This window comes from Columba livia, chromosome W (genome assembly GCF_036013475.1).
Source record: "Columba livia isolate bColLiv1 breed racing homer chromosome W, bColLiv1.pat.W.v2, whole genome shotgun sequence".
NCBI lineage: Eukaryota > Metazoa > Chordata > Aves > Columbiformes > Columbidae > Columba > Columba livia.
In genome coordinates this window covers 18566990-18590154 of record NC_088641.1, presented here as the reverse complement: position 1 = coordinate 18590154, position 23165 = coordinate 18566990, and the positions used below count along the sequence as shown (strand labels likewise).

The window sequence follows — 23165 nt, the reverse complement described above, 5'->3', positions numbered from 1 at the left end:
GCTCCCATCACACTTGTGCTCCAGCTCCTTCCCCAGCTCTGTTTCCTTCTCTGAACTCGCTCCAGGACCTCAAGGGCTTTCTTGGTGTCAGGGGCCCAAAACTGACCCCAGGATTCGAGGTTTGGCCTCCCCAGTGCTCAGCACAGGGTACAGTCACTGCCCTGGGCCTGCTGGCCACACCAGTGCTGGTACCAGAAAGGATCCTGTTGGCCTCTTGGCCATCTGGCACACGCTGTCTCATGTTCAGCTGCTGTCACCAACACCCCCAGGTCCTTTTCCCCCAGGCAGCTTTCCAGCCGCTCTTCCCTGAGCCTGGAGCCCTTCCTGGGGGAATTAATAAATTATGGACTCTGCACTTGCAGTCCCAGACCCAAAGAAGTTTCATTTAGACCCTTATATTCCAACCACCTTTTCTTGGAGTTTGCTATCGGCTCCTGGCAGAATGGACACCCAGCGAGAGGGAAGACAGCATTTAAAATTACATTAAATACTTGGTGGCATTAAAGACTTGGTGGCAGCTAAGCTGTCCCACCTCGTCCCTCAGCAGCCTCTGGGATGAAACAAAAGACACAGAGAGTGGCAAAAACTCCCCATGCAGGGTGAAGGATGCAAATGCAATTAAAGCATTTGAATAATTAGGCAAAGTATCCCAAGCAAAACTTACCCTGAACCTTCCTCAATGCCTTATGAATACTGACAGCAAGTTTTCCAGGGTTTATTTTTAACTCTCAGCCCCTAAGCTCCTGAATTATACATAATGCAGAGATAATAAAACTTTAAAATCCAGGACAAAGTCTCCAAGGAGGAACTGCCTTTGCAAACACACACGTGCACTTCAGGACAACCAGGATGGGCAAGCAGAAAAGCCCAACTAGTGCCACCAAGCCCTGGTGAAGCCACTGAGATGGGGACAGGCTGGAAATGCTGCTGCATTGAAACATGGTCCTTCAGACAGACCGACACGGACACACGGTGCCATAGGAAGAGTATAAATAACAGACAAAAGAAATCTTTTGTTACTGTCCTGGTTTTGTTAAAAACAAGACCGGTTCTCTTTTAGTGATTTTTCTTTCAGCTAAGTTCTTCTAGGTGGCTGTACTTTTCTGAGTTTTAGCCTGCATATTTTTCCTTGGATGCTGTACTCGGTGCTGATAAGAAGACCAACGGAATGCTGTCAGCAGTCGAGAGGCCCATCCATAAATAAATAAATTTATCCAGCAAATATAGATATAATCATACTACTGCTTGGAGTCCTTAAATGCAGAATATTTAAAGAATCATTAAAATAAACAGTGTTGGTGACCTGGGTTTGCTTTCCCTTGGAAAAGGGAGCCTTTTTGAGCTAATACTGGGAATAAATACCATCCGCATCACTTGCCACCAGGAGGTACCACACCAGTTATTTCTTTTGTGGTCTGCCCAGGTAGACCGAGATGATCCTGAGAAAGGGCTGAGCTGCTCTGAAAAGCTTCTCCTACATTTTTCTTGGCTTTGTGCTAATTTGGGGGTGCGTGAGGAATTGCTTTAGCTGGGACTTCAAAGTGTTATGAGGTTGTTATGGGAATATTTGTAACTTGAGATATTTCAGTCCCTCTGGGACCTCAAATTTCTTTAAAGCATATTTTTCCCCTATATTTTTCACATTCCCCAGTCTGGTTTTCCCTGTCTCTTGTACCCTTCAAAGCCCAACGCCCCCCAGTTGTGAACCTCCATGTGCCATCTGACCGTGTCCCTCCAGACGAGATGACGTGGGCAGATGAGATGCCAGGAGGACCCTTTGTTCATTGTTCACCCTCAACACCTCCCCATTATAGAATCACAGAATAATTTAGGTTTGAAAAGACCTTTAAGATCATTGAGTCCAACCGTTAACCCAACACCACCAAGCCTACTTCTAAACCATGCCCCTAAGAACTGCGTCTTGCCATCGTAGTGGACGGTGTTGCGAGAAAGCCAGCTGAAAGCAGAATAGGGACCTCCCTGATGAATTTTTAAGGTGACATATCAACAGACCCCATAGGACATCAGGGAGATTTGGAAAAGGTCACCCTCTAAGCTGGAGGGTCTGTTTAACCTCTGTGCAATCCCAATGTCGGTGCAGCCTCCTCGTGCCGGGTGTGCCCAACTCAAATCTCAGCATCACTCTTAGTATGAGGTAAGGGCTGTATCCAAGTTTATTTTCATTTCACCCTTATTATTAATAAAAGATTTCATGTTTTTCATGGTTGTCTGTGCAATCCCCCAGAACCAAGCCCCCACAAATCTTCTCCTCTTGGGTGGACCAGAGTTTCAGCCCAAAGGAGCTCCAGCCCATAGGAGCTGGGACAGTCCAACAGCGATGAAACGCCTTATTTGTCTAGTGATAACTTTATAATCTTACAAACAAGAGGTGGCTTCTCTTTTCTTTCAACGTGGGTGGACCCACAGGTGCTAGGAGAACATTCTCACCACTCAGCCCTTGGCGCTTCCTGTTGGGGACCTTCCAAGTGTATGAAGTTTCACAACACCCTATGACCACAGGCAATAGTTAATAAGTCTACAACTACCTGAAAGAAGTTTGTAGCATGGAGGGTGTTGGTCTCTTCTCCCAAGTAGCAAGTGATAGGACAAGAGGAAATGGCCTCAAGTTGCGCCAGGGGAGGTTGAGGTTGGATATTAGGAAAAAATTCTCCACAGAAAGGGCTGTCGGGCATTGGAACAAGCTGCCCAGGGAAGTGGTGGAATCACCATCCCTGGAGGGGTTTAAAAGGTATTTAGACGAGGTTCTCAGGGATGTGGTTTAGTGCCAGAGTTAGGTTAGGTTATGGTTGGACTCAATGATCCCCAGGGTCTCTTCCAACTGAAATTATTCTATGATTCTAAGTCAATGAGCTTTTTTTGCCGTGATCCCTATAATTGTGATCCATACGTTGCATCACCAAAGTCCAAGGGAATTTTGCCATCACCTTCAATGGGGTCATGGCGGTGGCTGGCCCTCTTGGTCCAGCGGTAGACCTTCCTCGTAGACCTTCATGGCTGAAGCAAGCTGTGCAGAATATCACCATCCTTTCCTTCTCCAAGCCCTTCATATTGTGCTGGAAACACTTTCCCACAACAGATATTCCTGTTTGCAGTTGGCTGAAGATGCAGCCAACACATTTTCCCCAGGCCTATACCACAAATAAATAGTTTTTCTCCTTTCCAAAGTCTCTGCTTTGTCTAGCTCAGCTCACAGAGAGCAAGCAAGGATCCCATGTTGCAGCCACCCCAGCTTAGAAAATACTCCGAAGTGTAAATGTCATTCTTCCCTTCAAAAAGTGCCATTCCTTTGCAGGAGTGTGGGCTGCGCAACACAAGGCCTCGACTTTCTCCTTGCCAGGCTACCAGCACCTGGGTGGAAGAAGCTGTTTCTTGAGTGTCTGTCTGCGCCCTCTCAGGATTTTCCTTTTATGCATCAAGGATTAAAATTCCTCCTGCTGTGATGGGTTTTAAAGCAGGGACAAGCACAGAAAATGTTACACACTTGCCACAGAGTATTAAACATATCACACCATATATTCATTATGCTGGTGGTTTTTCACAGATGCTTTGCAGACCTCAGGGAGCCGTGGACTACTTTGAACAGTAAAATGAGGACAAGAAAGCAATTTCCAAATGTGACATTTGGAAACGGATCTGGCATTTCCACCAAAAAAAAAAAAAAATCCTGAGAAACTGGGTTTTATACAAAAGTTACTACAGGACAGGCAGCAAGACATCCATATCTGCTCTCCTGTGTCTTGGAAATGCTGAACATCAACGATGACAATGTCAAAGACAGAAGGAAACTGCATGTTCTCCAGACATCGTTCAAACATCATGTGTTAAAGCTGCTTCTGTGCTGACTGCCAGAAGCTGGGTGAAGCCCCTTCACTTCATTTCACATTGGCCAAGAGGACGAACCTTCAGGTATTTCATCAAAACCAAGCAGGGTCAAAGAAGAACCTGCATCAAAACTCAACAAAACAATCAAACTCCTGGATATTTTCATGTGCCAAGCAACCAGCACTGAAGACTTTGCTTACTGGGATGTCTCAAATCACGTTGTCTCTCCTTGCTTGGGCTTTTTTAGCTCTTTTCTTCTTTCCTTGGTGCCCTCCTTTCTGGCAGGGTTGTGAACATGTGATGGGCTCAGCTCCAGAATTTGGGAAGGGTCTAAGATAGTGGTCACCAAGCATGGTATGACCAATGAGAAGAAAGGGGCATGATGGAAAAAACATAGATTAATGATTAATGTATTATGAGCAACTCAGAAGTGGCTGTGAAACTGCTCATGACCAAAGAGAAATGAGAATTATGGCAAACATCAAATCCCCCATATCCGTTCAGCTGGTTCCCTTCTCCGTCCAGGATCCCTGCCCACCACTGTCAGCACTGCAGCTGTAAGCATCCTACAGATCATAGAATCATAGAACCATTTTGGTTGGAAGAGACCCTCAGGATCATCAAGTCCAACCATAACCTAACTCAGGCACTAAATGCCAACAATGACACCTTCATGGTGGCTCTGAAGTCACACAGGGACCATACAACAGCCTTGGGATGCTAAATGAGTTCTCCCATGCTACACTCCATGCTCACCCACATAGTCCTCCTAATGATCTAACTAGAGGTTAAATTACATGGCCAAGTACCTTACCAAAAGTGGTTTGAGATATCCTCACTGGCATATTGCTGTATGCCCACTGTATGTAGAATCACAGAATTATAGAATCATAGAGTCATTTTGGTTGGAAGAGGCCCTCAAGATCATCGAGTCCAACAGCTAACCCAACCCTGGCACTAACCCATGTCCCTAAAAACCTCATCTCTGCGTCTGTTCAACCCCTCCAGGGATGGTGACTCCACCACTGCTCTGGGCAGCCTGTTCCAATGCCCAACAGCCCTTTCCGGGAAGAAATTGTTCCCAAGATCCAACATCAACCTCCCCTGGTGCAACTTGAGGCCGTTTCCCCTCATTCTGGTGCTTGTTCCTTGGGAGCAGAGCCTGACCCCACGTGGCTTCAACCTCCTTTCAGGCAGTTGCAGAAAGCGAGAAGGTCTCCCCTCAGCTCCTGTTCTCCAGGCTGAACCCCCTAGATCCCTCAGCTGCTCGCATCGCACTTGTGCTCCAGCCCCTTCCGCAGATCCATTCCCTTCTCTAAACTCGCTCCAGCACCTCAAGGGCTTTCTTGGTGTGAGGGGCTTAAAACTGACCACAGGATTCGAGTTTGGGCCTCCCCAGAGCCCAGCACAGGGGGATAGGAGACAACCCGGTGAGCCGGGATGGCTCAAATCTGCCCTTCCCAAACCAAGTCATCAGACACCTGCGTCTCTGTGCTTGGCAGCCTCAGCCTTTCTCCCCTTATTGATGCCAAAAATTAATCATCCGTGGCCATTCACCAGCAAGAACACCATGTGAGGAGCAGAACCATCTCCTCCGCTCTCCCAACAAAGTAAAGTAACAAAAGCAAAGCTCTTCCTCATGCACAAAAAAAAAAAATTCCCACCAACTAAGAAAAGCTGGAGGTTAATATAAATTCCATGGTTTTGAGGGGGAAACAGAGCTGCATTCAAAGATTCGATGGCTAACCGCGCTTCCTTTATCTGGCAACTGCCTGCTCCCCCAGCAGAGTTATTGAGGAAGTCAGATGAGTGCTGTATTTGTTCCAGCTGCACATTTCCCTTAACCCCTGGCAGTGGTGTTTTTGAAAAAAAAAAAACAAACAAACAAAAAAAAAAAACCAAAACCCCACAGATCTTATTTTCTGATGGTGGCTTTTTATTTTCATGCCATGGCTGTAGTTATTAGCTTTCAATGTTGTCATTCATAGATAAATATAAAGAAAAAAAATGCAAACTTTGGCATTCTAAGAAGTCCAAGCTGGATGAGCAAAAGGGGGATTAAATTAAATTAAATTCCAAGCTTTCAGGATTTAGCTTGGAACAGGAAAGAAGAAGATAAAGCCATTATAAAAGCTTGTGCTAAGACAGGAGTCCTTTTTGTTGTGTTAATGCAGCCATGCAAATTCCTATGAAGATTTATTAGTCAGCTCATATAATCTGCTCCTCTTTCTTTTCTGATGACAACAAGGCTAATTTCCTCCGCTAAAACTTCCCTCTCTCCCAATTAAGAGGAAAAAAATTATTATTTTTTTCTTTCCAATATTACGTTAGTGGTATAAGCAAGGCTACCGGTGAGTCTGACGCCTTCGGAACAGTGAAATATTATACAGACGCTGAAATTTTAGAGACTACACTGGTAGGATGCTCCCCATAAGGTCCATGGTACCCAACACTGAATCACCTTGCGGAGCTGGGATACTCCACAGGTTTGTAGCATCGTCTCCTTCCATCATCCCAGACCTGCTAGAGCATCCTCTATCCCACGGGACTTCAGTCCACTAAAGCATTTATTTTATGTGGAATCTACTCCTAAGTGTACTATTTGTCTTGGCCCCCGGTCAACCGAGCACTTAGGCACATGCTTAAAGTTAAGCACAAGAGTAAACAGATTGAAGTCAGGGGAACTTAAAATTAAGCACGTATTTCAAGGATTTGCTGGATAAGGGCTTTAACCTCAGTGTGCGGCATTTAACTGGGATGATTCCCAGCTGATTAGCTCCCCCCTTTCCCCAGCCTCCATCAAACCAGGCAACAAACGGTTTCTGTTTTGCCACCACCACGCGAAAGGCTTGGCTTTAAAGAAGCCTTGTCTAGCCTCCAGGAGAAGCATGCCTTTCTTTAATTATACCTGCCTGTGAAATACCTTCCAGAAATCCCCACCCAAACAAAGCCTCAGGAAAGGAAATAACGGAAATTCCTGATGGTTTCCATGGGGAGGGAAATGATCCTAACCAGTGAGATGAGGCACACGTAAGACGAGGCTGATGACTGTTCCTACTGTACATGGCTCCCAACCCGGAGAGAATCCTTAAAGCTCCAGGAGAAACCTGATCTGGATGAAGACGTTCCTGCTCATGGCAGGAGGTTGGACTAGATGAGCTTTGAAGGTCCCTTCCAACCCAAACTATTCTGATTCTATGATAGTCCTCATCTCCCAGGGCAGGAGCCTCCTTGAACCTGGCTCCTGGATGCAGCTCTCTGCACACATTAAGCTCTGAAAAGCCTTTTGGTGGACATGTAGGGGACGAAGAGACATGTGGCAACACAAAATCTGTGAAATCACCATGTTTTCCCCCATAGCAAAGTGCAGCACCCAACGGGGAATCATCCAAGAGGCCACACAGCTTCTAAAGGGCTGGAGGTCACCTCTGTGACTTCTTTTTTTTGCCTTCCATGCCCTTTCATACTTCACTTTATTCCAATTGCATCTACCCATGCTAGGACCTCAGTGGCTGTGGGCACGTGTGCAGATCTGGCAGAGCAAAACTCCTCTTGTCACAAGGAGGCAATCACTCCTAACAGGCAGTACAGGCAAGACTTGGAGATATGGACAAAAGAGATAAGCAGAAGATTGGAAACCTGGACACAGATGAAGTTTTGCTGTTGATTTCTCCAGAAACAGGATTGTTCTCATCAAGGAGCAGCGACTTGCCCAGACTTGACAGTGGACTTAAGGAATGTCACCAAGTCCTGCTCCCATCCCTTACCTGTCCCCATCTAACTTTTTTCTAACCATCCTGAGCTGGATTATCTGCTCATGAACTCCACTGGTCCTTCTCACCAGGTCATGAGCAGCATAGCAAGGGCACTAAATAACCAAGTACCTTTGGAAAACTGCCTGTAAAAGATGCCTGGATTACTCCATCCAAATTGCAAGCTACTCTAGGTGACCACTAAGTCATCAATTTTCCCTTTTGATCCAACCTCACATCAGGAAAGCTACCTTAGATCTCCCAGAAGGAGGGCATGGCCATCAGCTCCTGAACCGATGACTCTCACAAGATGAACACTGGCAGAATAAATTTGAGTTCTGGCTTGTATGCAAATCCCACCACGAAAAGACATGGCAAGCAGGAAACCAAATAAGGCTATCTACTTCTACTTCAGACAGGAATGGCAGGATGGTTGAGTAGCAAAGGAATTCCACCTTAAACACAACCTCATGTACGACTGCAACTCTTGGAGCTACTCATGATAGATTTTTGTGGCTTCGCTGGCCACAGGCAGCTGGGCACTATGTCCTCTTCTGGATGAGGAAGAACAGCCAAGGAGCTATATCTTGGAAGTCTATCACACTTCACCAAGGTCAACATAGCTCATGTAATTATAATTTCTTGCATGTGTCATTATAATGCTTGGAAACACCACCAAAATTCTGGATGTTGTATGCAAAGATCTGGAAGCTCTTCCAACACCAGGAGAAAAGCAGCATAATACCAAGGCTGAAAGAACGCACAGCTTGTTTGCTTTTACCTTCAAACAAGGGTATTGGTAAAAAAAAAAAAAAAAAAAAAGAGTTTAAATAACAAATCTGTTTGCCTAAGCATTTATAAATTGAACTAAAAATAGTTTTCCTTTAGTTGGAAGGACCCTATAGTGTGTGTAGTCCCAACACTGTGGCACTGCAAGAGGGATGGGTGTGAGACCCTGAACTTCTACCTGACCATGTGTGTTCCCACCACGTCCTTGGGAAGACATGAGGCCATTCTCCTCTGTCACCCCTGGAATCATAGAATGGTTTGGGTTGGAAGGGACCTTCCAAGCTCATCCAGTCCAACCCCTGCCATGAGCAGGGACATCTTCACCCAGATCAGGTTGCTCAGAGCCCCGTCCGGCCTGGCCTGGGATGTCTCCAGGGATGGGGCATCCACCACCTCTCTGGGCAATCTGGGACAGGGTCTCACCACACTCAGGGGCAACAATTTCTTCATGTCCAGCCTGAATCTCCCTTCCTTTCTCCTTCCTTGATGGGGTCCTGGTCTCTTGACAGTTTTCTATACCCAGGTTTGGTTTTACTTCAGTCCTCAGAGCATTGGTAGAAGAGGAGCTCTCATAAGTGTGCATGTAAGCGAATGTCCGCGTAGATGTCCGCCTGCACTGACAAAGCAGACAAGGGAAAGAGGAGTCGCCGCTGCGCTCTTCAGATCATGTCAGGTCACACGTACGTTTGAAGTTGGCCACCCAGTTCTACGCATCCAGGAGTAATCTTGTAACGGCAACTTCCTCTACCACTTGCAGAGCTGATCTTCAGGAAAGCTCTGTAGTGCGAGGAAATCCCGACCATCGCCACCAAAGTGTTATCGATACAGCAAGGAGATAATTAATAACAGGAACTGCCTTACGGCAAAAATCACCATTGTGATTCATGTGACTGCTTGGTGTCAAAGTCCAACAAGCTGGAACACAGGGAGGGGAGGTCACACATGTTATTAGCTGGTTATTGTCCAAAAAAAAAAAAAAGAAAGAGGTGGGTTCCTACAATTTGATGAGCATCATCCACTCTCCCTCTGGCAAATGAATCAGGTCTTCAGTGAATGATACGGTTTATTGCGTTCAACTCATGTTCTCATAGAAGGCCACAGGTCCCACCTTCTCCTTTGGGAGACAATCAAATGCCATGTCTGGCAAGTTGACACCTGGAAAATCCTTGGAGCACGCACAACGTAGCAAGCAGCCGTGCATCCTTCAACCCCATCCTTGCTGGAGATCATACCCCACCAGGGTGCAGGCTTTGCATGTGCACTACAGGAGCAGCAGATGACCTTTGAAGGACCCTTCTAAACTGTATTATTCTATGATACTATGAAATCCCCCAGCTTGGACAACTGGAGAAATGGAAGAGGTCAAGGGCTGGTGATACAAGGACTCACCAACCCTCTGTGGAGATTTGGCCACTTGTTGAGCAGATGCTGGGGGAGATGCTGTGGTGGCATCATGGAGGAGCCTCTATGCAGGATAAGGGGGTGGATTTCCCCCCATCATGATTTAGATTGGATATTTGGAAAAATTTCTTCTCGGAAAGGGCTGTCGGGCATTGGAGCAGGCTGCCCAGGGCAGTGGTGGAGTCACCATCCCTGGAGGGCTTGAAGAGACACGGAGATGAGGTTTTTAGGGACATGGGTTAGTGCCAGGGTTGGGTTAATGGTTGGACTTGATGATCTTGAGGGTCTTTTCCAACCAAAATGATTCTATGAGAAACACCCATCGGTACATTCTCCAAGCGCAACACTACACCAGAAACAGAGCACCCTAGAGACTTAATTTTCTTCTTTCCTTTTTTTTTTTTTTTTTTTTTTTTTTTCTTTCAGCAGCTCAGGATTCCCAAGTTCGCAGAGTCTCTTTAACTTCACACATGTGGCTCAGGTCCCTCAGGCCCCAGCAGAAGCAGCCTTGGGATATTTGTGCAGACCCCTCACAATGGAAGGAAGAGGGTGTAGGAGGGAGGATCAGGCTGCTGACCCCTTTATTGTTCTTGGGCCAGAAGAAAGCTTCCTCCTGGCTTAAGAACCGTGGCGCTGAAAAGGTTTTCCAGCCAAAACGAGTCAGATAGAGTCACTGAGTGGTGGTTTTTCTATTTTTTTAAATTTTTATTATTTTTTTTCTTTCTCCTTCCCCTGCCTCCCCCTTCGGTCAAGCGACGGGGAGACACAGGGTTGTGCTTCATTCACAAAATACCTGCCGCACATCACGTAGTCCTTCCCCTCAATAGTGGGGAAAGGCGCTATAACCCAGGTAAACGAAAATAAACCTTTTTCTTTTCCTTTCTCTGCAGATTTGGAAAAAAAATAGAAAGGAAGAAAGGACCCCGCTCCCAGACTGACGCCTCCAGCGCGTGCCTGCTGGGGAAGGGGTAGGCGAGGGGGGGGAACAAAACAACCATATGAAAGAAAACAAAACCAGCGAATTCTGCTCCAAAAGGATTAAATGGAGATTTTCCAAAAAAACACCCTGCCATTATATAATGAGGCTTAACTCAGAGTCACCAGGGTCACACGACGCAGCAGACTGGAAAAAACAAAGTGCAGTGTAGCCTTTTAATTGTTAAGCTAACCATGAAAAAAAAAAAAGAAATAAAATGGAAAAAATGATGTTGTGATTGCACGACAAGGTGTCCACTCACACTAATGCTCGGGATATTTTTTTACCCTCTTTGCTCTTTCTGGCTGAAATCCCATTTTAGTGTGAGTTCGATCCCTCGCCTTTCTGTGTATCAGGGTGGAGACCTGTTTTGTGGGGACGTTGTTGTCACCGGGCAGTGATGCCATGGGGAGCATGGGGACCACACCGGCTCCCGAAACCTTAATGCACACGGGGCTGATTTGCACCGAAAGCAAAATAAAGCCCAAGTGGAAACATTTCCCTAACAATCCAAGTATTAGAACCTATCACTGGGTTTTCAGATCAAAACTTGCATGCAAAGAGATGATTTTTTAGCATGCCGGTTGCATCTATAAGTCAAACCTTGATCCATGGTGACCCACCTTGACCCCAGGTTCTCCGCAGCCTTTGGGCTGAGGTGGTTGCATAACCACAGGCAAACCTGTGCCTGGGGAAGTTTAGGTTGCACATGAGGAAAAGGTTCTTTACCCAGAGAGTGCTGGACACTGGAACAGGCTCCCCAGGGAGGTGTCACGGTCCCAAGCCTGACAGTGTTCAAGAAGAGACTGGACAACATCCTCAAATGCATGGTGTGAACTGTGGAGTTGTCCTGTGCAGGGACAGGAGTTGGACTCGATGATCCTTGTGGGTCCCTTCCAACTCGAGACATTCTACAATTCTGTGATTCCTCCATCCTTGACGTCTCTCAGCACCATCTACACCAGAGATCTTAGCTGCAGGGCTGAACAAACTCCATGGCCACAGTGGTATGGACACAAACAACCCAAATGAGAAGAAAGTTTTAAAAAAGCCCAGCCTAGCCCTCTGCTTTTGGAAAACCAAGCTTTCATTGACTACAGACCAAATGGCTGGAGCAGACCAGCCATTGCCACCATGCCACGGCATGACCAGAAGGTCCAGCAGCAGTGATGGGACCTGCTGGTACCATCAGGCTGGAGACCTGGAGATCACCCTGGGTTCACATTTTCTTTTAAACGATGACAAATTCAAATTTATGCTTCACATCTGAGTCTTAAAAACCAGTATCAGTCCAGATTATCGTTTCAGAGCAACCGTGAAACAACAGGCTGGAGTGTCTCTCCTGCTGCTTTTTCAAACCATGTCCATGCAACTACCAACCCCAAACCTTTTCATTCTTATCTAGTAAACATGCAGCAACCCAAACTTGAAGAATACGTATTTTTATGCTGTATTTATTCATAGACCCAAGAGGAAGGTTGGACAAATTATGGCATATGCAGCTTTAAGGAATAATGTCACTCATGGGCGCGTGATGTAAGGGTTGGCGATTCCCTCCCTAGGACCGGCACGCAGAAGCAATTTATATTTTATGAGATATCTGCTTATTTTGCCTAGCCAAGGGGTCTTATTTTGCCCAGGCAAAGGGAAACAAGCGGCTCCTATAAGCATATGTATTTTCTTTCTGTTCGGACAAGGCACCTAAAAAGAATATACAATGAGAAACTAAATAATCAAGAGGGTCACAAAAGCAGGAAGAAATGAAGCTTTATCATTCTCCAGTGGGTTCTCTGTTCATACGTTACAGGAATTAAAGACAAAAACAACAAAAAGCACCACAAAAGATAAAAATTAGAAAGCATGCCAACAATGAGGAATTTCCAGTAGATGAAGGGCAGAATAACCCTGAGAGAGAGACATGGACACCAGGGCAGCATCATGCAGCCAAAGTCATGGAGACCACGTTCACAGAACCACAGAATGTTAGGGATTGGAAGGGACCTCAAAAGATCATCTAGTCCTGCTCCGGCAGGGGGATTGGACTAGATGATCTTTCGAGGTCCCTTCCAATCCCTAATATTCTGTGATTCTGTGTAGTCCAATCCCCCTGCCAGAGCAGAAATACCCAGATGAGGTTACACAGGAAGGTGTCCAGGCAGGTTTTGAATGTCTCCAGAGAAGGAGACTCCACAACCCCCCTGGGCAGCCTGTTCCAGGCTCTGGCACCCTCACTTTGAAGAAGTTTCTTCTCAAATTTATGTGGAACCTCCTGTGCTCCAGTTTGTAGCCAATGCCCCTTGTCCTACCATTGGTTGTCACCGAGAAGAGCATGGCTCCATCCTTGTGACACTCACCCTTTACATATTTATAAACATGAATGAGGTCACCCCTCAGTCTCCTCCAAACTAAAGAGACCCAGCTCCCTCAGCCTTTCCTCATAAGGGAGATGCTCCACTCCCTTAATCATCTTTGTGGCTCTGCGCTGGACTCTCTCCAGCAGTTCCCTGTCCTTCTTGAACTGAGGGGCCCAGAACTGGACACAATATTCGAGATGTGGTCTCACCAGGGCGGAGTAGAGGGGAAGGAGAACCTCTCTCGATCTACTAACCACCCCCCTTCTAATACACCCCAGGATGCCATTGGCCTTCCTGGCCATAAGGGCACAGTGCTGGCTCATGGACATCCTGCTGTCCACCAGGATCCCCAGGTCCCTTTCCCTTACACTGCTCTCTAATAGGTCATTCCCCAACTTATACTGGAACCTGGGGTTGTTCCTACCCAGATGCAAGACTCTACACTTTCCCTTGTTATATTTCATTAAATTTTTCCCCGCTGAACTCTCCAGCCTGTCCAGGTCTCCCTGGATGGCAGCACAGCCTTCTGGTGTGTCAGCCACTCCTCCCAGTTTGGTGTCATCAGCAAACTTGCTGACAGTGCACTCGATTCCCTCATCTAAGTCTTTCCTGAATCAAAGAATCAACTGGGTTGGAAAAGACCTCAGAGATCATTGAGTCCAACCCTTGGTCCAACTCTAGTCCGTTTACTAGATCATGGCACTAAGTGCCATGTCCAATCTCAGTTTAAAAACCTCCAGGGACGGCAAGTCCACCACCTCCCTGGGCAGGCCATTCTAATGCCTGACCACTCTCTCTGTAAAGAATTTCTTTCTAATATCCAGCCTAAATTTCCCCTGGCAGTTTAAGCCCATGCCCCCTTGTCCTATTGCTAACTGCCTGGGAGAAGAGACCAATCCCCACCTGGCTATAACTTCCCTTCAGGTAGTTATAGAGAGTGATGAGGTCACCTCTAAGCCTCCTCTTCTCTAGACTAACCAACCGCAGCTCCCTCAGCCTCTCCCCATAGGTCTTATGTTCAAGTCCCTTCACCAGTTGTGTTGCTCTTCTCTGGACCTGCTCCAGCACTTCAATGTCTTTCCTGAACTGAGGGGCCCAGAACTGAACACAATACTCCAGGTGTGGCCTCACCAATGCAGAGTACAGGGGAAGGATCACTTCCCTTGTCCTGCTGACCACGCTATTTTTGATACAGGACAGGATACCGTTGGCCTTTTTGGCCACCTGGGCACACTGATGGCTCATGTTGAGCTTCCTGTCAATTAGTACCCCCAGGTCCCTTTCTGTCAGACTGCTCTCCAGCCACTCTGCGCCCAGCCTGTAGCGCTGCAGGGGGTTGTTGTGACCAAAGTGCAGCACCCGGCACTTGGCCTTATTGAACTTCATCCCATTGGAATCAGCCCATGTTTCCAGTCTATCCAGATCCCTCTGCAGAGCCCTCCTGCCCTCCAGCAGGTCGACACTCCCTCCCAACTTGGTGTCATCAGCAAATTTGCTGATGATGGTCTCAATCCCCTCATAAAGATGTTAAACAGGACTGGACCCAACACTGACCCCTGGGGAACACCACTAGTGACTGGCCGCCAGCTAGATGCAGTCACTGATGAATATATTGAATAGTACTGGTCCTAGTACCGATCCTTGAGGGACTCCACTAGAAACAGGCCTCCAACTAGACTTTGCCCCATTGACCACAACTCTCCAGCCTGTTCCTCTCGCTATTTCTATTAACCCTGATTAAATCCTTCAGCCCCACCATCCAGCAAATGCATTTTGGGGATGGCACGGAGTATTTTTTTTCACTGACCAGCGCATGTACAGCTCAGCGCTTGCCATTTTTACAGCCGGTGGAGAAGTTCATGGAGTATCTTCAAAAAACCCAAACAAACCCCAAAGGTATTTTTTTTTAAATCATAAAATGAGGAACAATATGAAGGTGGGACTAGAAAGGATCTCTGTGTTACAGAGCTACTGCAGGTGAGAACATAATTTAATTCCCTTCATAAACAGCCTTTATTTTCCCCATGGAGATGTCCAGGCGTTGTGCGCAGCAATAAATTTCCCACTTAAAGTACGATCTTTGACCGAACCACCTTGAATTGCAATAAACACTTATCCTGTTGCTAAATACCTATATTTACACCCACAGCTATATATATATATCTCCCCAGGCTGGACAGGATTGACTTACCTGCTGCCTCCAGGCAGGAAATTTGCATTTTAAGAACTTCTGGTCTCATTTATTTTATCAGTTTTTATTCCCATAACATCAGAGGAAAGGTGGGAGAAAGGGAGGGGAGGAGCATCTTGTGTTTAAAAAGAAATTTTTAAATGTGACAGGAAACATTAACCTTATAATTTGTCAGACAAGCAGTGAGGACATCCCCCCTTCGCAGGTTTTTTAGAGCTACATGTGTAGGTCCCTCCACCAATGAGGACATTTGCACGCCTCTCTTCTCTGGTCCTGTGGTATGTCTATTTTTTTTAGAGAGAAAATTCCTTCCTTCCCCTGATTTTATTAAAAATTCAGGTCTTTCATGGAGAGCAGGGAAGAGGATTAGGATGTGGAAATAGCCAAGCCAGCAGAAATAGCTGCTTGATCAAAGAGACATTGAGTTTTTATTCAGGATCTTTAGAAATCAGGATTTTTTTTTTTCCTCTGCTACTTTTAATAACTTTTTTTTAACTTAATCATTACCCCACAACTGGCTTCAGGAAAATATTCAGCAAATTTAAGGGAGTGCAGCAAAAGCCCTCTCAGATTTCTAATGAATCCTCTGGGAAAACGAGGGAGAAAAAGATGTAACACTATTCAGAAGTTAAAATTCAGGCAGAATTTGGGGTGTCTGTGTGTTACAGTCTATAGAAAGGACTAGGAAAACAAAACAAAACCAAACCTTTCAAGGCTTGTTTTAGCTACACAAAAGCAATTTTTTTTTTCAAAGGGAAGTCAGTTATAAGGCTGAGAAAAGCCCGTGTTGTTCTCTGGTGTGTTTAAGCCAAAGCTCAGTGCAGTGACATTTCTGAGACTCAAATGCCATACCCAAATCGGTTAATTCTCCAGAAAACTGTTCTTCTCCAGTCTAGAACTACTTGTGAACTCCTTAAAAGCAAAATAGAGGATCTTTCTTCATCATACTTCCAGGAACCGCCTTACACATCCAGCTCTCCCATTCTCTTGTCTCATCTCCTTGTGGTCCTAGGTCATAAACCCAAAACCAACCACCTCCTAAGGATAATCCCAGCCTAGTCCGGCCACTCAGCCGCTTTGTGTCCATCCCTCCATCAGCCTGGCTCAAGGAAAAGCTGCAAAGCAGCCAAAATTCCATTCTTCATCTTTTTTTTGTTTTCTTTGTAGCACAAACCAGTTCCTGGCAAACTGGGGTGTAAGGAACAGAGATGGTCCAGCGGTGGGCACCACCATGGTCTTCATCTCCCTCCTGCTGAGGTTGACGTGTCCTTCAACATGGGGTGGGGACAATGGGGTAGATGGGGGACAGATGGACAAATGGAAACATGGATGTTCAGAGGAATATCCTACATTTGATGGAGCAGCATCTTCTGGAGAAAGGAAGGACCCCATAGCACATCTGGCACCGCTCCTGTGAGGAGCATCTCTTCAGCCTGAGCCCTGCTGGAGCATCCCATAGGATGCAGAGTTAAGGATTAATTGTGCAAAAGTGGGATTTCCAAGAGGAGTCAGGGAGGTTTCAGGATGTAAGGAAGACCTGGGCTGTGTGGCTTGTCCAACCTCTAGGAACCAGCTCCCCTCAGGGTTGTGCAGACAATGCAATGGTGATGATGATGGGAGCTTCACAGACACCTTCGGTTTTAACCCCACTCTGCTCAGGGTCTCCATCTGCTCTGAGGCTCACAACAAAGCACGGTCCTAAATAAATTCAGCCCTGGGTGCAAATACCTTTCTCCTCCGCAAGCCCAACATCTCCCACACTTGACGTGCACCCTGAGGGACAGAGAGCAACATGAAGGAGGGTATGAGACAAAGTCACCACCCAGCGAGGTTTCTGCTTGGAAAAAAGCCTTTGGAAAAAGCTTCCTTGGCACAGAACCGTGTTTTCAGGGCCGTGCAGCAAGGCTGCAGTGCCCTCTAGTGCTGTTGGAAGTTCCTCTGCCACCAGCCCTGTGCCCTTGGTCACTGAATGTCAAGCCCACCTTGAGAACTGCAATGTTAAGTCATCCTTGTCCAACCCTTCTTGGACATCCCAAATCCATATCTCTGAACCCAGCTGACCCAACCAGGGTGTGAGAGAACCCAAACACCTCCCATCCTGCCAGAAGGTCATCACACTCCAAACAACAGGGCAGCCTGGCCCTAACCTTGCTTACCTGACCAGTACCAGCTCCAGGAACCACAATTAAAAAAGCATCTCTGTGCCCACTGGGTTGGGAAGACACCCCCATAAATTATGAGCCAACATCGCTAAGTCTGCTTGAACTGGGTGACAGCCAGAAAAATAAAACCAGCTCTGAGAAGGGAGAGTCTATCTCATTTGTTACAATCAGAAACCAGCTCTGAGTAATAATAATAATAATATGATGGTCCATCACACCATCAAAGGAACCTACATTTCCAAAGCAGCCTGCATGTAAGACTCATTAAATCTCTCAAATTTGGTGGTCTGAACCCAAAAAGCCTCTTCCTCAGGATATGCTGCAAACATAACCACAATGTGGGAAAGCCCCATGGAAAATGATTTTTTCTTCTGTATGCTCAGACGAATATTTTCCCTTATGCCTCCACGCACTGTGCTCCACAGAGACATTTAAAACGAGGGATAAAGACCAGCAAAATCACTGTCAGCGTCACACAATCGTGTTTAAATCCAGTTAACAATATGTCAGGATTAAGCCAGCTGTCTGCAAGAATTTCACTTGTCAATGCCAAACGAGACAAATCCTCATCCAGAACTACCCAGCTCCTCATTCCTACATACAAAATAATGTAGTATAAGCACAAATAAAACACCAAATCCAGCATTCCCACCAGGTCTTCCAGCTTAGAGCTGCCACACTAAGAATTAAGCTGGATACCAAGATGAATTTTGGAATTAATTCGCTGGAATCAATGGACTCAACCTGGTGTTACAACAGGACGAGGAGACAACCAGACCAAGAGGACCTGGCGTATTTTGTAGCTGTCAATTATAAAAGACAAACCCTAGAGGAGAATGTCAGTTCCTCGCACCAAAGATTCATAGAATCATTTTGGTTGGAAAAGACGCTCAATATCATCAAGTCCCACCATTAACCCAACCCTGGCACTAATCCATGTCCCTGAGAACCTCATCTCTGCATCTGTTCAACCCCTCCAGGGATGGTGACTCCACCACTGCCCTGGGCAGCCTGTTCCTGTGGGAGATTTGAGGGATTTTCTTGAGGTTGTTGTGTGGATGGGTTTCTATTAGATGGAGATTTATTTCTCAACTAGCCAGGCCCAAAGGAATTTCAAGGCCACTTTGAAAGATGAAAACAGGACCTGCTGTGGGAGTGAGGCAGTTCTACAATAACAGGGCCTCAACAAGATGTAAATCAACAGACCTATCAGCAGTGAGACTCGGGCGCGTGGACAGCTCGTGAACATGGACAATATCCAATCAGCTAATGCATGCTTGGAGCATGGATGCGTGATCAGGAAATAACTGCATATATAAGGAGGCTTTGTTTCTGTAATAAATGGCTTCGCTTGAATTCATATTGGATTGTATGGAGTTCATGAGTTTTCGCCGTCGCATGTTCCAATGCCTGACAGCCCTTTCCAGGAAGAAATTTTCCCTCTTATCCAATCTAAACCTCCCTTGGTGCAACTTGAGGCTATTTCCAATTATTCCTCAGGGAAGATAACCTTATTTTGCAGAATTACTGGGGTCTGTATCAGCTGACTGATGTTTTCTCCCTGTGACCTAAAGTCCAGACATACCAAGGATGCTGCCAAAATCAGCAACTCTTCTCCACTCCTTCCACTGGTTTGTATATTTAGTGTCAGCTACCTCATCCAAAAGAAACAGTAAAGCGGATCATCACACAGTTTGCAGGACGAGCAAAGCTTTTCCTTCACATAGTGCATGAGCAAGGAGCCCAGCGAGCTCTTTGCTCAGCACAGAAAAGGGCGACGCTGCTGCAGCACGTGAGACATCTCCATCCTTTCCTTCTGCAGGGAAAGGTGAAAATTCAACAAAATCGTGCCGAGCACCCTCAGAAACTTGCCCATCAGCTACTTTGAGGACTAGGGCTCTGGAAAGTGAAAAATTATATGATTCTGACAAACTGACCTATTCAATAGGATTTCTTAACTGAAGGCCTCGTCCTGTCATTCCCCAACTTTCTAGCACCAAATGTCATTTAAGCAGAATTACTAAAATCGGGTTGTAGAGACAGACTTGGAGAAGAAACAGGATAGAGAAAACGTACAAGTCGATGAGCATCGCATATAAACATACACACACCCCGTAGGGGAAACATCTGGATCAGCACATCATCACCACTGGCTTCTCGGCCACAATTTATTTTGGAGCTTTCAGGAGCCTTGATGCTTTTCACAACCTCCTTTCCTAAAATATATGAGCCCTGTGTCCATGTATGGGTATAAATATATGTATATTTGTCTGTATATATATACTGCCTTCAACGTTTTGCCTCCCAATGAAGTCTCTATGGTAACTACCCTTGCCCAGTACTTGCTGAAATCACTGCAGAATTATCCATCACAAGGCCCAAAGAACCACAGCTCAGAGCATCCAGCCCAGGTTTTCCCACTTTTTGGAAGGGTTTCCCACTTGGGGGAAAGGTTTTCCGCTTTTGGGAAAGGTTTCCTAAAGAAAAGTAAGGCAGAAAAGCTTCTGGTCTCCACCGTACTATGAGGAGATGTCCTTGTCACCTACCTGCCACACTGGAAGGACTTTCTCTATGTCGTTCAAATTGATGCTGTTGCCGTCCTCGTATTTCCCTTTTCCAAGCCTGTGGCAGGAAGAAAACAAAAAGAAAACTGAGTGAAACCTCGCTGGAGGCAAAGTTCATTTTCTATTATGGCACATGGGGAAGATCAGTTCATCCTGCAAAGGACTCTCATGAAAACAAAGTAGCTCTCAGAAGTGAGCGAGCTGTCTCTCTAAAACAGTCCCACGTGGGTGTAAAGCCATTAATACAAAATTAAATGTTTTTCCCAGTCCTCTCCATCTGTGCCATCCACCACAGCATTCAAATGCTTTGGGTAATAGTAGCAGTGAGAAAATCAAAAGCAGTTCCAAGCAGAAACGTTGGGGGATTTGATTCTCAGACCAAGTAAAACTGAAAGCTCAACCCACCTGGAAAAAAACAAAACAATACAATACAAAACAAATGAGGATACAAAAATGTAATGAAAACTGTTTCCTTTGAAGAATTGCTCATTTGTTAGTCTCCACGGGAGCTCCTGTTCCCCTGCTGAGAAAGTGTCAGTGAAAAAGCACAAAGGTCCATTGCGAACAGCAAACAGTGATCGATATAAAATACAAACATACAGTTTGAAATGTGAAAAAAAAGGGGGTGAGAAGATGAGCAATGACAGACCAAACACATAGTTGGTAGATGAAGGATTTTCTTGTAACAAGAAAGGAAAAAAAAAAATCCAAAGATAATTACTAGCTGGATGCAGGGAGTTTGTAATGATACAGAAGAAAAAACAGTCAATAAATATCCTTCTACATTTATAAACTATTTTTATAATGCAAGAATGATAATGTATTTTTTGGTCAATTAGTGACATATTATTAAATAATATATATTAGACAGAAACTTTAATAGCAGCAGGTCCAGGTAATTAGTGCCTTGAAGTCAGAGAACAACAGATCTTGGTGGAATTACAGCAAATGGGGTAATAAAAAAGGCAGAAAAATTGAATGTGCTGAGGTACCAGGCTTGAAAAACCACCAAGCTGAATGTAAACGCTTAGTTTAACTAGTACTCTAATCAATTTATTGGAAATCAGAGGTGTTCAACGGTGGACTTGCCCTCACAGATGAAACAGTGACTTCGATTTGCAAAGGCAAAAATGTCTGTGTGTATATGTGTGTATATATAGATATGTGTATATATATATATATATATCTGTAAAGAAAAAAAAAATATATATGGGGGAGATGAGGAGGCACAGCTGAGCCTGAACTCAAAAGAGGTGGTTGAGAAATTTAATCTTAGAGTCCTGGGAAAAACTAAAGTGATAAACAGGGTTTGGGAGATACCTGGAATGAAGAGAAAAATATCAGCTACAAAAGCTGGTTTGAACTGGAAGAGGTAAATCACAGCAAGAGCTAATGCTGGAAATGGAAGGTGGATAAATTCAGGTCAGAAATGAGGTAAAGTTGTCTTGTTTTCCTTAACCACTCCACTTCATAGCACCAAACTCAGTATCTGCAAATAAAATCCAATGTTTTTCTGGAGGAAAATGCTTCAGCCCAGGAAAAGACACTTGAGGTCAATCAGCTGGATGCAATTACTGGCCAACCTTGGGCAAGCGATCAGGAACAAAATGGTCTCTGGTGTTTGAAGGGTAGAAACACGTTCTGAACAGCATCTTTCCCTTTTTTTTTTTTTTCCTATTAAATTTTTAATTGCACAGCTAGCATGTTAAAAAAAAAACAGAAATAACTTGAAAAGTTAAAAAATAAAAAATTTGGTTGTGCTCCCTCTATTCTAGTGTAAGTTACATACATGACCTGCATTTAGGAAGACACGTTGCTTTTTCTCGTGGCATCTGTTTAACTTTTCTGCACATACACTAATTATTATTGGATTTTTACAGATGTAATATCTAGGAGTGATTAAGTATCTCCTCTCTGTCCTGCTTTTTCTACTTGTTTGCACCCTGGGCATTCACAGTACCCAAGAACCAGGGGCAGAACATAGAATTATAGAATCATTTTGGTTGGAAGAGACCTTCAAGATCATTGAGTCTAACTGTCACTGTCACTAAACTGTCCTTAAGACCTTCATCTCCACATCTGTTCAACCCCTCCAAGGATGGTGACTCCACCACTGCCCTGGGCAGCCTGTTCCAATGCCCAACAGCCCTTTCCGGGAAGAAATTGTTCCCAAAATCCGATCTAAACACAAAGCAGACCCTGCTGCATCCTCCCTATACATAGCAGGTGTTGCTGGTAGGATCACCTGGCAAGTGCCATCAACCATGGAACACATTATATCCTATCTTACAGAGAGCCTTTCATCTCATTTTTCATCTGTAGAAATGGGAGCAAACATGACTAAGGCACTTAAGAGAGTTGGAAATTTAGCGTTGTTTAGTTGTTCCAAATAGCCTGAAAATTGCTGTTTATGTACCTGCAGTAAATACTTATAGTGGAGAAAAAAAAGCCTAATACAGTCAAGTGGCTCTGCCTGTCCCTGTGCAGTACAGGAGCCTACTGCAGATGCTGAAGTTTTGGAAAAAAAACAACTTACCAACAGAAAAAACTTCTCAGAGAGAAAATTTCTAACCCTACATACAACATGGCATGAGAAGTCACCTGCAATCTTCTCAGCCTCATCTTTTAGAGCTGTTCTGATTTATTTTTCCTTCCTCCACGGGCAACAAATGATCAATGATGAGGAAAAAATGTCAAAAATTTGATGGGGTAAAATGTGGTTATGACGTTCTTATTCTGTTTTTTAGCAGAGATTTGGAGTGAGTTACATCAGGACCAAATTGAAGCCTCATCATAACTTGGGATAACAGGACTGGTAATACTTGCCTGCAGCCCCGAACAGGCGCTGCCAGCGCATTAACCACCAGGATTGAATAATAAAGAGAAGAAAAAAACATATTATGGTTGATTCACAATCTGCAGAGAAATGGTGATGTCCATCTAAGCAACACTGGTGAAAGTCTTGCTCCCAATATGCATTTATTTGGCTTGACTAAGCAACAACCAAAGAGGAATCTCCAGCTGTCACCACCAAAAGCAGCTGTTTAATATTTTCACGATTTTCTGGGAAGCAGATGGGGATTGAACACTTGGATCTACATGGATCACGTTGATGTCCTCTCCTTCCCTGAAG

At 45.2% G+C, this 23165-nt stretch overlaps 1 protein-coding gene across 5 annotated transcripts in view; it reads right to left on the bottom strand.

Annotated features, from left to right (window-relative positions):
- Nucleotides 1-23165, bottom strand: part of LOC102088239 (CBP80/20-dependent translation initiation factor-like) — a 158151-nt gene that overhangs the window by 80797 nt on the left and 54189 nt on the right. For all 5 annotated transcript variants that reach the window (XM_065044992.1, XM_065044993.1, XM_065044995.1 and 2 more), the window contains one exon: nucleotides 20015-20090. In XM_065044992.1, the coding sequence (XP_064901064.1) occupies nucleotides 20015-20090 (76 nt within the window). The remainder of the gene's footprint in view (nucleotides 1-20014; nucleotides 20091-23165) is intronic.